Here is an 18,001-nt window from a genome sequence, read left to right on the forward strand (position 1 = left end):
ACGTCCGAGCGTCTGCTGAGCCGTATTGGCTATTATCTCCTGAAAGCTGACCACCGGCTCTAAAAAGTGGTACCGGGTTGATGCCTGCAGCTGTAGACATCATCAGGGTACAACCACTTCTGCAAGCTGATGTACAGGTACATCGGTTTGCGGGAAGTGGTTAAAGTGGGGGCCCTTTTTGGTTTCTTGCATCGGGCCCTGAAAGTTCTGGTTACACATCTGATCACAGTTACCTCTGCTCTCGACCGAACTGTCAAACCACCAATGATTTGACTAATGGTTTGTCATAACTAATTATATGTGCACCACTATGGCCGAAGTAGATCAAAGGCTAAGATGGTAGCTTCTATGGCTGTAAAGATAGGAGGGTTTTGTTCCCCTCTAATGAGACACAGATGAAAAGCAAATTGACTGTGGCTTTAACCGTTCCCTACTCTATCAAAAATGAAAAGAAAAATAGTTTTGGCTTTGGATATACTTTTAAAGCAGGGATCCTCAAACTACGGCCCTCCAGCTGTTGCAGAACTTCACATCCCATTGTAACGCTCCTGCGTTTTTATATGGTGTGGATTTTCAGCTGCAGAAATAGTTCCACGTCAGTAGCCATGTAAGAGATATGCTGAGATACCATTCCCAACCTCAATGACTCATCATGTGTGGAAGGTCTTATTTCAGCCAGTAAATACACACAATTAGCAAGCTGGTTCTTAGAGTGACTTTATGCATGTGGTAACACAATGATGAAGGTTGAGGGATAGGTTGAGTGGAGGTGATAGGTGATAGACACTTGAAGGTGAGACAGTAGCAGATGGATGCAGGAAGGTTTAGCAATGTTGTATGATAGCAGATGATAGAATAGCAGGTGGACATACAAAAGAGATCAACCCAGTGCAGAAAAGTAGCAGTAGTCTCAAGAGCTAGCAATCTAGTTTATGCAGATGTGATAAACAGTCTCTACTATGCAGAGCTAGATAGTGTAAGCTTAGTATAAGTTTATAGAGAATTCCCCTGCGGGGTAATTAGCACTATTAGCGATACAGCCGAAGGGTGGTTCAGGAGAGGCGGATGATCCAGTAGCGGGATACAGGGATCAGCGCAGCGAGGTTCCGTCAGCGAAGTAAGCTTGCAAGCATGGAAGCTTCAAGCAAGGTTAGCATCCAGATAAGGGTGTTTGAACGAACACATGTGAGTGAGAACCGACGCCTTAAATAGCCATCTAGTCCGGCGCTGAGTGATGACAGCTCCAGTCTTAAAGGTGTATGCGCACCTTTCCAAAAGTAAATGGTAGGGCGCATACACTTGTGGAAAGTGTAATTTAGGGTACCAAAGGTACCGGAACATTACAATACCCCCCCCTTAAGGCCTGCTCCTGAAGGCCTCTGGAGCTGGTTTGTCTGGGTATCTCGCATGAAAATTGCGGATTAATCTAGGGGCATGTATGTCAGAGGTGTTTAGCCAGGTGTCGTCTTGGGGCCCATAGTTCTTCCATCTAACCAAGTACTGAAGTCTTCTTCTGTAGATACGAGAATCCAGAATCTCTTTTATCTCATATTCTTCTCCACCTTCAACTTGTACAGGAGGGGGAGGTGGAATATTAGGCCTTATTCCTTGGTCCGGAACATGGGGTTTTAGTAGCAACACATGGAAAATGGGATGGATTTTTAGGTCCATTGGCAATGTAAGCTGCACTGCAGCTTTTCCAGTAAGTTTCTTGATTGGGAAAGGTCCCAAGAACAGAGGTCCAAGCTTTTTGCTAGGGATCTTCAGTCTCAAGTTTTTTGTTGAGAGCCAAACGAGGTCCCCGATAGTATACTGTGGAGAAGGTCTTCTACGAAGATCATAGTACTTCTTTTGTTGACTGTGAGCGTGTGCAATGGTAGTATTTAGTAAACCCAGAGAATCCTTTATTTGGCAAAGATAGTCTGAGGCTACTGGGTTATTTGAAGGAAGGATGCGTGGAGGGAGAATAGAGGGATGGAACCCATAGTTCAAGTAGAACGGACTCTGCTTGGTTGTACTGTGAGTTGCGTTGTTGTAGCAAAATTATGCCAGGGGGAGAAGATCCAACCAATCATCGTGTTGGTAAGAAGTGTAACAACGTAAATACTGCTCGATGCATTGGTTGACTCTTTCAGTCTGTCCGTTGGTCTGCGGATGGTAAGGAGAAGTGAGCTTCCGCTCAATCCGTAGTATGTGACATAGTTCTTGCCAGAATTTAGAAATAAATTGGGATCCACGGTCAGACAAAAGAGTTTTTGGGATACCATGTAATCTGAAGACATGTTTCATCAGGAGTTCTGCCGTTTGTTTGGACGAAGGTAGTCTGCGAATAGCAATGAAATGTGCCATCTTTGTCAGATGGTCCACTGACACCAAGATGGTATTAAATCCTTTGGAAGGAGGCAATTCTACGATGAAGTCCAATGACAGAACCTCCCATGGAGTTTGGGGTATTGGTAGACTGCATAGTAGACCGGATGGTCTCGTAGTGTCAATTTTGGACCTGGCACAGACATTGCATGAAGAGACGAATTTTTGTATAGATGTTTTCATGTCAGGCCACCAGAATTGCCGAGAAATCAAATTGAAAGTCTTTGTCATACCCATATGTCCTGCCATAGGCACATCATGCGATAATTCCAAGATCTTGGTGCGTAGGGTAGGTGGTATGTAAAGTTTGTCGTTGTAGTAGAGGAAGCCTTCTGCATCGGTAGTTAGTTGTGGTGGGGGTGAATCCAACCTTATACCATGCAGAACCTCTTCCTTCAAGGAACGGACAACTCCAATAATGCGTTTGTGAGGTATTATAGGAACGGAAGGAATTTCAAAGTAGTTTTCTTCAGTTAGTCGTGATAGTGCATCCGCCTTTTTGTTCTTATCTGCAGGTGTGTAGGTCACTAGGAAGTTAAACCTTAGAAAGAATAGTGACCATCGTACCTGTCGATGCGAGAGAGTTTTGCTAGTCTGAAGATATTGGAGGTTTTTATGGTCCGTGTATATAATTATTGGTAATTGGGTGCCTTCGAGTAAATGTCGCCAATTCTCCAGAGCCAATTTTATAGCAAGCAGTTCCTTCTCACCCACGGGGTAATTTATCTCGGGACTGCTCAGGGATTTAGAAAAAAAGGCGACTGGATGAAGTGGGGGTAGGTCGTTGGGAGAGTATTGCTCCTACTGCCAGGTTTGACGCATCTACCTCCAGAATGTATTGGAGGGATGGGTCTGGATGGAGTAATATGGGAGCGGAAGTAAACCTTGTCTTTAACAAGTGGAAAGCCTTATTTGCTTCTTCTGACCATTTAAATGGTATTTTTATGCTAGTGAGCTGTGTGAGGGGTCTCACAATAGCAGAAAAGTTTTTTATGAACTTCCTGTAGAAATTTGAAAATCCCAGGAATCGCTGTAGCGCCTTGCGTGTAGTTGGTGTAGGCCAATCCTGAATGCAGGATATTTTACTCATGTCCATCTCGATTCCTGTTTTGGATATGATGTAGCCTAGAAAGAGTACCTTATCTTTATGGAACAAGCATTTCTTCAGCTTCACATAAAGATTATGTGCAAGCAATCTCGATAATACAAGTCTTACATGTCTTATGTGTTCAGACAGGGTCCGTGAATATATAAGTATATCGTCCAGATATACCACAACACAGACATCTAGTAAGTCTTTAAAAATATCGTTTATAAATCGTTGGAAAACTGCAGGGGCATTGCATAGGCCGAATGGCATCACAAGATATTCGAACAATCCGTATCTAGTTCTGAACGCAGTCTTCCACTCGTGTCCATCACGGATTCGAATGAGATTGAATGCTCCTTTCAGGTCTAATTTTGAAAAATAGGTAGCTCCACGCACCTGCTCAATGAGCTCAGGGATAAGCGGTAGAGGATAGCGATCTTTTATTGTGATAGCATTCAATTTCCTGTAGTCGATGATAGGTCTGAGACTTGAATCTTTATTGCGAACAAAAAAGAGTCCTGCTGCTGTGGAAGAAGTGGAAGGTCTAATAAAACCTTTTTCCAAGTTCTCATCCAAATAGGTTTTGAGATGGGCAAGTTCATCCTGTGAAAGAGGATAAACATGACCGAACGGCAATTTGCTATTTGGGAGTAGATCAATGCTACAATCATAGTCTCGATGAGGAGGTAATGCTTGAGCATTTTTCTCAAGAAAAACCTCAGAAAGATCCTGATAACATAGTGGTGCAATCTCATCTGTCACCACAGACAGAATCTTCCCGGAAAACGGGAGGTTACACGTTTCCTCGCAATAACAAGAAGGGAAGGTCAAGGACCGTTTCTTCCAATCTATGGTTGGTTGGTGTGTGTGCAACCAGGGAAGTCCCAACACAATGGGAAAGTGGGGTGATGGTATTAAATCGAAGGTAAAAGTCTCCCTATGAGACTCGTTAATAGTGACTAGAAGTGCTTGTTTCTGATCGGTGATCGGACCAGAGGATAACGGAGCACCGGTAATAAGACTTACTGAGACAGGTTTGAGTTTAGAAATAATAGGAATTTTATTTAAAGCAGCAAAACATATATCCATATAATTTCCACACGATCCTGTGTCAATCATGGCCTTAGTAGTAATCCTGTTCTGGTCCCACTGTAATGTCAAAAAAACAGAAATGTAGGGGTTAGTGAATGAAGTTGTCAATCCTCCTAGAGAGACATGTGAACACTCACCCTTCTTTTTGTTGACTAGGGGACAGACGTTTATCTTGTGATCCGGGGATGCACAGTACAAGCAGAGATTTTCATTTCGTCTTTTGGCTTTTTCCATAGTTGATAGCGGTGGGCGTATGGTTCCTACCTCCATAGGAACGGCCAGACTCCGAGAGGAAACGGATAATGGCATTCCCATCTTTTCAGCCTTTCTTTCTCGTAGTCTTCTATCTATGGTAATACTGAGTTGTATTAATGCATCCAGGGTTTTTGGCAGATCCGCTCGGGCGAGCTCGTCCTTAACGGCTTCTGATAGGCCAAGCCTAAATTGGGTTTTCAGAGATGCATCATTTCATTCTGAATCAAGGGTCCATCTCTTGAACTCTGCGACAAAGTCTTCCACAGGCCTCCTTCCTTGTTTCAAGGATCTTAACTGAAGATCAGCAGTACTCTGCCTATTGGGGTCATCATATAGGCTAGTGAGCTCTGCCAGGAACAAGGCATAGGAGTTGAGAAGCTGGTCGTTTTTCTCAAAAAGAGAATCTGCCCAGGCTTGAGGATCGCTTGATAGGTAAGAAATAATAGTACAAACCTTAATGTGATCAGTAAGGTAGGTACGAGGTTTTAGCAAAAAAAGTAACTCACATGCGTTTTTAAATTCGCGAAATTTTTTGCGATCGCCTGTAAATACCAAAGGGGGATTTATCTTGGGTTCAGGGGACTGAGCAGAGGTAAGTTGTGTCAGTCTAATTACCTGCTGCGACAGAGCCTGATTGTCTTCTTTTAATTCAGCAAGTGCGTGTATTAACGCAGATACTTGCTGTTTTAATTGTGTCACCTGAGTGGTTATTTCTGGAACTATTTCTGCTGAATCCATTTTTGGGTTCGTTCAATCTGTAACGCTCCTGCGTTTTTATATGGTGTGGATTTTCAGCTGCAGAAATAGTTCCACGTCAGTAGCCATGTAAGAGATATGCTAAGATACCATTCCCAACCTCAATGACTCATCATGTGTGGAAGGTCTTATTTCAGCCAGTAAATACACACAATTAGCAAGCTGGTTCTTAGAGTGACTTTATGCATGTGGTAACACAATGATGAAGGTTGAGGGATAGGTTGAGTGGAGGTGATAGGTGATAGACACTTGAAGGTGAGACAGTAGCAGATGGATGCAGGAAGGTTTAGCAATGTTGTATGATAGCAGATGATAGAATAGCAGGTGGACATACAAAAGAGATCAACCCAGTGCAGAAAAGTAGCAGTAGTCTCAAGAGCTAGCAATCTAGTTTATGCAGATGTGATAAACAGTCTCTACTATGCAGAGCTAGATAGTGTAAGCTTAGTATAAGTTTATAGAGAATTCCCCTGCGGGGTACTTAGCACTATTAGCGATACAGCCGAAGGGTGGTTCAGGAGAGGCGGATGATCCAGTAGCGGGATACAGGGATCAGCGCAGCGAGGTTCCGTCAGCGAAGTAAGCTTGCAAGCATGGAAGCTTCAAGCAAGGTTAGCATCCAGATAAGGGTGTTTAAACGAACACATGTGAGTGAGAACCGACGCCTTAAATAGCCATCTAGTCCGGCGCTGAGTGATGACAGCTCCAGTCTTAAAGGTGTATGCGCACCTTTCCAAAAGTAAATGGTAGGGCGCATACACTTGTGGAAAGTGTAATTTAGGGTACCAAAGGTACCGGAACATTACACCCATGAGGCATTGCAAAACTCTGGCATTCACAGACCTGACTAGGCATGATGGGAATTGTAGTTCCCGAACAACTGGAGGGCCAAAGTTTGAAGACCCCTGCTTTAAAGGGACGTCACCTTAGGAACCTTCATTGTAGAGTTTTACCTGCTGCTGTGCATTTACAGTTGACACATGGACCACAGTCACTTCCTACTTCCTGAATGCTAAGTGGAAAAGTAGTGTTCCAATCACATAAGCAGGAAAGCACATGTCTGGGGATATATGGGATGAGCACATTTTTAAGGCTATACACTAAATATATTTTTATTTTATTCTGAAATGTCTAAATTATGTTTATATCTAATAATTTTAAATAATAAACCAGAAATTAAAGTAGTGAGTGTACAGCTTGTATAACAGTGTAAATTTGCTGTTCTCTCAAAATAACTCAACACACAGCCATTAATGTCTAAACCGCTGGCAACAAAAGTAAGTAAACCCCTAAGTGGCAATGTCCGAATTGCGCCCAATTAGCCATTTTCCCTCCCCAGTGTCATGTGACTCGTTAGTGTTACAAGGTCTTAGGTGTGAATGGGGAGCAGGTGTGTTACATTTGGTGTTATCGCTCTCATTTTCTCATGCTGCTCACTGGAAGTTCAACATGGCACCTCATGGCAAAGAACTCTCTAAAGATCTAAAAAAAGAATTGTTGCTGTACATAAAGATGGCCTAGGCTATAAGAAGATTGTCAAGACCCTAAAACTAAGCTGCAGCACGGTGGCCAAGACCATACAGCGGTTTAGCAGGACAGATTCCACTCAGAACAGGCCTCCCCATGGTCGACCAAAGAAGTAAGTGTACATGCTCAGCATCATATCCAGAGGTTGTCTTTAGGAAATATACATATGAGTGCTGCCAGCATAGCTGCAGAGGTTGAAGGGGTGGGGAGGTCAGCCTGTCAGTGCTCAGACCATATGCCGCACACTGCATCAAATTGGTCTGCATGGCTGTCGTCCCGGAAAAAGCCTCTTCTAAAGATGGTGCACAAGAAAGCCCGCAAACAGTTTGCTAAAGACAAGCAGACTAAGGACATGGATTACTGGAACCATTACCTGTGGTCTGATGAGACCAACATAAACTTATTTGGTTTAGATGGTGTCAAGCGTGTGTGGCGGCAACCAGGTGAGAAGTACAAAGACAAGTGTGTCTTGCCTACAGTCAAGCATTGTGGTGGGAGTGTCATGGTCTGAGGTCATGGTCTGCTGCCAAAACTAGGGAGCTACAGTTCATTGAGGGAACCATGAATGCCAACATTTACTGTTACATATTGAAGCAGAGCATGATCCCCTCCATTTGGAGACTGGGCCCCAGGGCAGTATTCCAACAGGATAATGACCTCAAACACACCTCCAAGATGACCACTGCCTTGCTAAAAAAGCTGAGGGTAAAGGTGATGGACTGGCCAAGCATATCTCCAGACCTAAACCCTATTGAGCATCTGTGGGGCATCCTCAAATGGAAGGTGGAGGAGCGCAATGTCTCTAACATCCACCAGCTCCGTGATGTCGTCATGGAGGAGTGGAAGAGGACTCCAGTGGCAAGCTTTGAAGCTCTGGTGAACTGCATGCCCAAGAGGGTTAAGGCAGTGCTGGAAAATAATGGTGGCCACACAAAATATTGACACTTTGGGCCCAGTTTGGGCATTTTGAATTAGGGGTATACTCACTTTTGTTGCCAGCGCTTTAGACATTAATGGCTGTGTGTTGAGTTATTTTGAGGGGGCAGCAAATTTACACTGTAAGGCTATATGTACACGGGACGTTTTAAAAAGTCCCTTGAACTCTGGAATTTAAAGGACGTTTAAAACGTCCGTTGTGTCGCACTTGCATGCCGCGTTTGGATGCGTTTAGCGGGCGTTTGCACTCAGAACTGTTTCTAGAGGTCAAAAAATCATTCCCCTTTAAAATGCAAAAACGCGAGCGCTAAACGCGGGTGATCGCGTTCGGTCGCGTTTTTGCATTTGAAACGCCGGTAAACACACGTTCTGAACATCCTGATCGCAAATAATTGCTTTCCAAAAAACGATACTGAACTCAACTGCCTGTAAATGACTGTAAACGACCCTGTGTACATGGACAGATAAGATAACATAGAGGTGGGTTCAGGGGCTTCTGTAAAAAAACGCCCAACTGCTCCTAAGGGCTCTTTCACACGGGCGATCAGTTTTTATTCTCCGCTCTGGTCCTTTTTTTTTCACGGAGCGGATGACACTTGTGTCATCCGCTCCGTATGCCCGCATATCATCCCATCCGTTTGCGGATGATATACGGACATAATGTAAGTCTATGGGCATTGCGGATAACAGCGGATGACACCGCTGACATCCGATTTTGCTTCCTTTACGTTTTTTGAACGGAGGAAAAATAGGGTTCTGTTCCGTTCCAAAAAAGGGAACAGAACTGAAAGGAAGAAAATCGGATGTCAGCGGATGGTATTCCCCTGACATCCGCAATGCCATTGACTTACATTATGTCCGTAAATCATCCGCAAAAAAATAGGACGATTTGCGGACATACGGAGCGCCCGTGTGAAAGGGCCCTAAACGGCCGTTTACAAGTTGCAGTGTACATGGACCCTTATACAAGCTGTACACTCACTACTTTACATTGTAGCAAAGTGTAATTTCTTCAGTGTTGTCACATGAAAAGATATAATAAAATATTTTAAAAAATGTGAGGGGTGTACTCACTTTTGTGAGATACTGTATATGTGTAATATGTATACTTTTTTGAGGATTTCTGTCAATTTCTAACATTTTACAGCCTTGCTTTTATTTTCATATTGGAAAAAAGGCAATATGTTTGTTTGAAAAATGAGCATGCATTCAAAGTAGGAAAGTAAAAATATTAAGCGTGATTGCTTCACACAGTAACACTCTCCATAATAACTCACAGTTATTATAAGAGCGCAGTGGACCATACGAATGTTGACGTGACAGTATCTCACCGTGGTGAACCTACAGTATAGTGACAAGCTGAAGATGACAGATTGATAAACATGCAGAGATGGGAACACTGCAGAATGACACCATACAATATACAGTATCTGACAAAAGTGAGTACACCCCTCACATTTTTGTAAATATTTTATTATATCTTTTCATATGACAACACTGAAGAAATGACACTTTTCTACAATGTAAAGTAGTGAGTGCACGGCTTTTATAACAGTGTAAATTTGCTGTCCCCTCAAAATTACCCAACACACAGCCATTAATGTCTAAACCGCCGGCAACAAAAATGAGTACACCCCTAAGTGGAAATGACCAAATTGGGCCCAAATGTCAATTGTGGCCACAATTATTTTCCAGCACTGCCTTAACCCTCTTGGGCATGTAGTTCACCATAGCTTCACAGCTTGCCACTGGAGTCCTCTTCCACTCCTCCATCATGACATCACGGAGCTGGTGGATGTTAGAGACCTTGGGCTCCTCCACCTTCTGTTTGAGGATGCCCCACAGATGGTCAATAGGGTTTAGGTCTGGAGACATGCTTGGCCAGTCCATCACCTTTACCCTCAGCTTCTTTAGCAAGGCAAAGGTCACCTTGGAGGTGTGTTTGGGATCATTATCATGTTGGTAAACTGCCCTGCGGCTCAGTCTCCGAACAGGATGGGATCATTTTCTGCTTCAGTATGTCACAATACATGTTGGCATTCATGGTTCCCTCAATGAACTGTAGCTCTCCAGTTCCGGCAGCACTCATGCAGTCCCAGACCATGACACTCCCACCACCATGCTTGTCTGTAGGCAAGACACACTTGTCTTTGTACTCCTCACCTGGTTGCCGCAACACACGCTTGACACCATCTAAACCAAATAAGTTTATCTTGGTCTCATCAGACCACAGGACATGGTTCCAGTAATCCATGTCCTTAGTCTGCTTTTCTTCAGTAAACTGTTTGTGGGCTTTCTTGTGCATCATCTTTAGAACAGGCTTCCTTCTGCAGACCAATTTGATGCAGTGTTTGGCGTATGGTCTGAGCACTGACAGGCTGACCCCCCACCCCTTTAACCTCTGCAGCAATGCTGGCAGCACTCATATATCTATTTCCCAAAGACAACCTCTGCATATGACGCTAAGCACATGCACTCAACCTCTTTGGTCGACCATGGTGAGGCCTGTTCGGAGTGGAACCTGGGCTGTAAAACCACTGTATGGTCTTGGCCACCGTGCTGCTGCTCAGTTTTGGGGTCTTGGCAATCTTCTTATAGCCTAGGCCATCTTTATTTAGAGCAATAATTATTTTTTTTAGATCCTCAGAGAGTTTTTTGCCATGAGGTGCCATATTGAACTTCCAGTGACCAGTATGAGAGAGTGAGAGCGATAACACCAAATTTAAAACACCTGAGACCTTATAACACTAATGAGTCACATGACATCGGATAGGGAAAATGGCCAATTGGGGCTCAATTTCGACAGTTTCACTTAGGGGTGTATTCACTTTTGTTTCCAGTGGTTTAGACATTAATGGCTAGGTGTTGAATTATTCTGAGTGGATAGCAAATTTACACTGTTATACAAGCTGTACACTCTACTTTACATTGTAGCAAAGTGTCATTTCTTCAGTGTTGTCACATGAAAAGATATAACAAAATATTTACAAAAATGTGAGGGATGTACTCACTTTTGTGAGATACTGTAGGTATAGCAGCTAATGGAGCGCCCACTGCTTTATGACCAGATTGGTATCTGGCAAATGACTCTTGTATAGCTTGGAATTGGCTCATAACATCTTAGCCTCAGTGGACAATTGCCAGGTCCAGGAGTTGTCACATGGGGGGCTTGCACAGGGATTACCCCTTCTGAAAGATGAAACGTGTACAAGTGGCAGAATGGGATGACAGGAGTTTACTGCAGTCACCTTGTAGACTTTTATGGGGAAAGTTTCTACTCAACCCTAGCACGTGACCCAACCTATAACCTACACCCTAACAAAGACCCTTAAGAATGCTATTCTTATCCTATTGGGTCCTGGAGCTTTCAGTGCTCAAAGGTAACACTGTTCCACTGAGATTTCAAATGTCAAGATCTAATCATTTTGTTGACTTACTGCCTTGCTTTATATGTCTTGTACTGCGTTGCTTTATAAATTATAATCTTACAATGATGCAGCAATAGGGCAGAAGCTGGAAATCCAGCTCTTGCTCCTGGAATCCCCAAGAGATCTGAAAAAAACAAAGCAAAGTGCGGTTCAACCAACCAACATCTGATACATCAGTTTCAGTCGTATTACCTTTTAATATGCAGAAATTTGTGCTCATGCTGCATTAGGAAAATGAACCAATAATCTAAAAAAATGACCATATATGTTTACATTGTATAGTTAATTAAAGCAAGAGAAGAAGATGCTAATTATTTCATGTTCTTTATACTTTTCCCCATACAGTACATCAGTGTGTAATTATAAAAATCGTCTGAACAAAATGTAGAGCAGCAAAGATCAGGAACATACCTTTCTGCAGATGTTTTTTTCTGCTTAGTTAGGTAAATGTTAAATCTAAAAGGTGCAATTTTTCCAGTGGCTGACATACTTCATCAATCCTAATTTGTGAAATTGTTCATTCACTGATTCAAAGTCTGTATGAAAAAAAAAGATGTTCGTCTGATTAACTTTCCAGCTTGAAAAAGTTAACCCATTCTGTAGCCACATTTCTGCAAAATAATGCACCAATGCAATGCAAGGCAATGGCCAATGTACTATTGTCTTAAAAGTATATGTATGGGCAAAATAAAAATGTGCAATATCTGCACATTTTATGTTCTTCTTTAAAATGACTCTGAATTTCTAACTTCCTGATATTGGCTCACAACATTACTTCTACTTCACTTCACTGAAATTCCAAGTAGCATTGTCAACCCTGCCTTAACCACTTTACCACCGGAGGATTTTGCTGTCTTACGTCCAAGCCACTTTTTGTGATTCGGCACTGTGGGACTTTAACTGACAATTGCGCGGTCGTGCGACGCCGTACCCAAACAAAATTGACGTCCTTTTTTTCCCACAAACAGAGCTTTCTTTTGGTGGTATTTGATCACCTGTGTGATTTTTACTTTATGCGCTATAAACAAAAAAAGAGCGTAAATTTTGAAAAAATAACAATATTTTTCACATTTTTTTATATGAAATTCCCCCCAAAAAAATGTAAAAATCAAATTTTTTTAAAATTTTTGGCCAATTTGTTTTCTGCTACCTATGTTTGGTAAAAAAAAAATCACAATAAGCGTATTTTGATTGGTTTGCGCAAAAGTTACTGCGTTTACTAACTAAGGGAAAGATTTCTGTCATTTTTGGTGTTTTTTTTTTTTAACGAGTAATGGCGGCGATCTGCGTTTTTTTTTGCGGCACTGCGACATTGCAGCGGACAGATCGGACCCTTGACTGACATTTTTGACACTTTTGGGGGTACCAGTGACATTTCTACAGTAATCAGTGCTATAAATATGCACTGTTACTGTAAAAATGACACTGGCAGGGAAGAGGTTAATTTTATTGGAGAGGGAGGGGTTAATGTATGCCTGGTGCTTACTAACGTGTGTGGGGGGAGGCTATGCTGAACCCTGCAATCTGTCACTGTTTGTCACTTAGGAGATCTGCCCGCTTTGTTTACACAAGCGGGCGGATCTCCAAACTCGATTCCCTGACGATCGGGGAAGAGCAGCGGCGAACGCCGCTGCTCCTCCCCTGGCCCGACTCCCGCTGTGACTGAAAACAGCGGGAGCGAGCCTCCTGCGGCACGCGAGCGCCGCCCACAAGGGGAGGAGTCCAGCGACGTAGGTCTACGTCGCTGGACGGAATCGAGCCACTTTACTGCAGTACAGTCAACGTGACTGGTCGGCAAGTGGTTAAGGCCCGTACACACGATAAGAAAATCTGTAGGGAAAATTCGTCTGACGACTGATCTGCCGATTTTCGGATTGTTAGTATGGTGCTTTCGACAGCCAACTCCGACTTTTCGGCTGACAAAATCCTGATGTGCAGGCTATAACATTTTTGTCGTCCATAATACAACATCCGATTTTTGTCTCATTAGTACAGATTTCGACAGAAAAAAATCTTAAGAGCAAGACTAGGCATGCTCAGAGACGAAAGAACACATACAAAGCAATCCAACACATGACATCACTTATGAAGTAGAATTCTGTCGTACCTGAAAATTCGTATGAAAATAACCTCTTCACTTTCCACATCAGACTAGCATGCCACAAAAAACGGACGACAGATCGTTGGATAATCTGATCGTGTGTACGGGGCTTAAGAGTCCCTTGACCTGGACTCTGTTGGACATTACCTTGGTGCGGTAAGACCTTCATCTACAGGAAGACAAGGATATTCTCACTATGCTAGGTCTAGTAACCTGGTCCCTACACTGGATGGCATTGAGGACGCTACTCTCAACTGCATGGTTCCCTTTAAAGGCACTGTTCTTTGTCTCCTGAGCCTCACCATCCTGTAGTCTCCATTTTGGGACAAAAATTGTATACTTAGATTTTTCTTTTTCTCCTGCCCGGCAATAAAAAACCATCACTGGAGGGCTTAGTGTTTCCTTAGATTGTCAGCAGACAGCTCATGCTGCAACCCTGCTGCCCTCTTGTAGGAGATAGCAAGCAACTGGGGGTCCTTATGGGTCTGAACTATTTGGGGTCAGTCCCTACTGTGTTGGCTGATTGGTAGCCTCTATGGGGAATACTTTGAGATATCCTCTTTGTTCCTGTCCTTAAAGCTTAACTACAGAAAACGTATACCTTGCAGTGAGCCTACGCCTGCATTGCAAGTGTTAAATGTTAGTTTATGTCTAGGTTACTAGAAAAATTAGTTTTACTTACCCAATTCTGTCCTCCCCCAGGCTCCCCAGCGCTGCAAGACTGGTCCCCACAACCTTTTCTCCTTTGTAATCCAGGGGTTGGATGCCTTCTGACATCATCAAGGCCAACGTAGGGCCCAAAGTCCTGCAAAAGATTTGTTTATTGACAGTACATAAGGGTGTGCTTTCCTGCCAGGGACACGGAGGATTGAGTAAGTAAATATGCTTTTTACATCCCCTAGACATAAGTAAGCATTTAACCACAGTAGTGCGGGAGCAGCCTAATGCAAGGAAGGATTTTTACCTTTCCCCGTGTTTGGTTTGGATGTAATCTCAGGTAACAGTCTTAGCTCTCTGGTTCTTCCCTGCCAGTATGACATGATTGTTTTCCCATTCCCGTGTATTTTGGTGGGTGGTATTGTTTTCCCTTTTTTGCTAGTCTCTCTGACTAAAAGTGGTTGTAAAGTCAGTAGGTTTTGTATTCTAATGCATTCTATGCATTAAGATAAAAAAAACGGTTGTGTGCAGTAGCCCTCCTAATACGTACCTGAGGTCCAGTCTAGATCCATCAATGTTGCACCAGAGGCTCAGCTGTCCGGGACTCCCATTGGCTGAGACAGCAGTGAGGCGCCATTGTCCAGCAAAAGTGGAAGCTAGAGTGTTGAGACGAACCGTTCAACACTGACAGGGGTGCTTACAATGATCACCTTTTATTTATTTATGTAAAACCTTTATCCCAAAAGGAAAAAAAAAAAACTGCTGCTGTAACTGATTATAAAGTGTTTTCTCAAGTTCAGCTTTAATTTGTTAGTCAGGTCCATCTACTGTAAATATGTGCATCTAGTTAGTGTTACCTCTTAGGTACAACAACACGTTTCTGACGCAGGAAGTAGAACCTCATTCCTTTCACGTAAGGGCCTCTGGACCTCGACTGCATATACCTTATACCTCTAATTTGAAAATTTGGATCTTGGAAAATCTGACTATTTCAGATTGGGCATCGGTCCTTCTGGTTGTTGCAGATGGCCCTGCTGTTGGACTGCTTTCGGGCATCCTTACTGAAGGATTAGAAGAGATCTTGTATAAAGGTTGGCCTTCATTTTTTTTAATGATTAGTATATAGCAGCGGTCTCCAAACAGCAGCCCTGGGGCCAGATGCAGCCCTTTGCTTCCCTTTACCTGGCCCTTGGGATTCTGTTCAATCCACTGATACCAACAATGGGGCATAATTCCTTTCACTGACACCAACAATGGGCGGCCATTCCTCCTACTGACACTATCAAAAGGGCACAAATCCTCCCATTGACACCAATGATAGGGAAAAATTCCTTTCAGTGACATTAATGATGAGGCACAATTCCTTCCATTAATACCAACAATGGGCCACTATTCCTGCCACTAACACCAACAATGGAGCATGATTCTTCTCACTGACACTAATGATGGGGCACAATTCCTTCCATTAATACCAACAATGGGCCACTATACAAATACTGTACTGGCGACCCGAGCATAAGGAACAAACTATTCAGAGAAAGGAGATACAATAAGACACGTGGCCACTCACTAAAACTTGAGGAAAGGCGGTTTAACCTTAAAGTGCGTAAGGGGTTCTTCACTGTAAGAGCGGTAAGGATGTGGAATTCTCTTCCACAAGCAGTCGTATCAGCGGGGAGCATTGATAGTTTCAAAAAACTATTGGATGGACACCTTAAAGACCACAACATACAGGGGTATACAATGTACGGTTAAAAGCAAACACACACACACATCATAGGTTGAACTGGATGGACTTATGTCTTTTTTCAACCTCACTAACTATGTAACTATGTAACTATTCCTGCCACTGACACCAACAATGGAGCACGAGTCCTCTCACTGACATTAATGATGGGGCACAATTCCTTCCATTAATACCAACAATGGGCCACTATTCCTGTCACTAACACCAACAATGGAGCATGATTCCTCTCACTGACACCAATGATGGGGCAAAATTCCTTCCATTGATGCCAAATATGGGACACTAGTCCTCCCACTGACACCAAAATTAGGGCATTGTTTACTCCCACTGGATGCCAGAACATTTTCTACTTCCACTGGCCCCCTTTAAGTCTGAAGAACAGTAAACTGGCCCTTTGTTCTGAAAGTTTGGAGACCCCTGGCATTTAGCATCTGCACGCGTCTTCAGAATCCAACAAGAGCTTTATTTGCCACAGTTAAAAAAACATAGTGGGTACTAACGCTAACGTGTTTCCGCCAAGAATAGGCCTTAAAGCAGTAGTAAATTGCGGCTAACGAAAAAAAAATCTTCTACAAAGGTAGTGGCATAATGTGCTAGTATGCATAGCATATGCATACTATGCCTGACGAAGGGGCACGCATGCCTTGAACGCTAGCACCACCCCGCTTCCACCGGATGTGATGAGGGAGAAGCTGTGACGCCGACAGGACACCAGGAAGTGCCAGAAGCCACTGACACAGCCAGGATCCAAGGCTGTCTACACCTCTCCTGCCTCCCCTGCAGTGGATCGGATGACTTGCAGTAAAGCCTGCTTTCCTATCACTCATGTGAGTGCATTACCTTTTATGCCAATAAAGGATTGTTTTAATACTACACTCAGGTGGCGCTGCTCTGTTCTCTCTCTTCTATTTACATCATGAAATACTAAACTTCGAATGAAGCCCTCCACTGTCACTGCTGAAAGGACGTCCATCTTTCCCCGCCTTCCTTCTGGGTTTGTAGGCTCTGGCTGTATGAGCCTCAATAATGTAAATCCCGGCATGCATGCGGGAGCTGTCAGCTGCGGCACAGAGCTCTGAATGTACAGTACGGTATGCCGAACCTTCAGAGCGCATGTGTCGGTGACGTCACTGACTGCATCTAGTGGGAATATCCCCTAAACACTGCAAGTTAAGGAGATATTCAGTATACCTACAGGTAAGTCTTATTATAGGCTTACCTGAAGGCACAAGTCCAAAAAATGACTTTACTACCACTGTAATCATAGTTTTTTTTCCGATTGCCAATGTTCAAACCTCCTGTAGATAGCTGTATATAACCCAGCTGTTTAAAAATTCCTGTATCTTTCATTGGACCTTAAGAAAAAAAAGTTGCAGTAAGCAAGTCCCAATATACGAACCTTTCCCTTGGCTTTCCCCATTATGAAGGGAAAAATTCATCCTCCTCCAATGAGGTCCGGGGGAAGGTGAAGATCTCCAGATCTCATGACATTAGTGTGCAGGCAGCTTGGTACTAGATTTTTAGCTGTGGAGATGTAGACATTGTGGGAGGCTCCTACCATCAAATACCACCATACTTAAAAATGTACTTACATTTTTTATAGGAAAGGGTTACATTCTTCTGAACTCTAGTTGCGCCGATATTTTTCATTTTAAGGTCTTGCAGATTGATTAAAGCAGTAAGTTGAATTGCTACTGTACAGCCATTTAAATGAATTTACTTCTCTTATCAGGTCATGGCAGGTTACAGAAGGCCTTTAAGTGCCTCATCTGTTGGGAGCCAGTTGTCTTCGATCTCTTTGCGCAGTTTTTTATCATCATCAGCACGGTCTCATGCAAGCAGTTTAGAAGACATTATTGTTAAAGAATATCTGGACAAGATTGAAAAGCCAAAAGCAAATAGACCAGTTTTGCCCAGGTAAGATAACTATTTTGCAAGATATTTACTCAAAATAAAAAATGTTATATTAAAAATGTAAATTTCTTCACTATTTACAAAAAATTAAAGCGCACTTAAAGTCAAAACTTTTTTCAATAGTTTTG

At 43.0% G+C, this 18,001-nt stretch overlaps 1 protein-coding gene across 1 annotated transcript in view; it reads left to right on the forward strand.

Moving 5' to 3' along the window:
* DCDC1 (doublecortin domain containing 1) overlaps positions 1 to 18,001 on the forward strand; it is a gene marked incomplete at its 5' end in the record, with an annotated part of 647,338 nt that overhangs the window by 31,743 nt on the left and 597,594 nt on the right. The window contains one exon of the mRNA XM_082270964.1: positions 17,692 to 17,876. Coding sequence (XP_082127090.1) covers positions 17,692 to 17,876 — 185 coding nt within the window. The remainder of the gene's footprint in view (positions 1 to 17,691; positions 17,877 to 18,001) is intronic.

Source organism: Pelophylax lessonae (genome assembly GCF_965119305.1).
Source record: "Pelophylax lessonae genome assembly, chromosome: 10".
NCBI classification, from domain to species: Eukaryota; Metazoa; Chordata; class Amphibia; order Anura; family Ranidae; genus Pelophylax; species Pelophylax lessonae.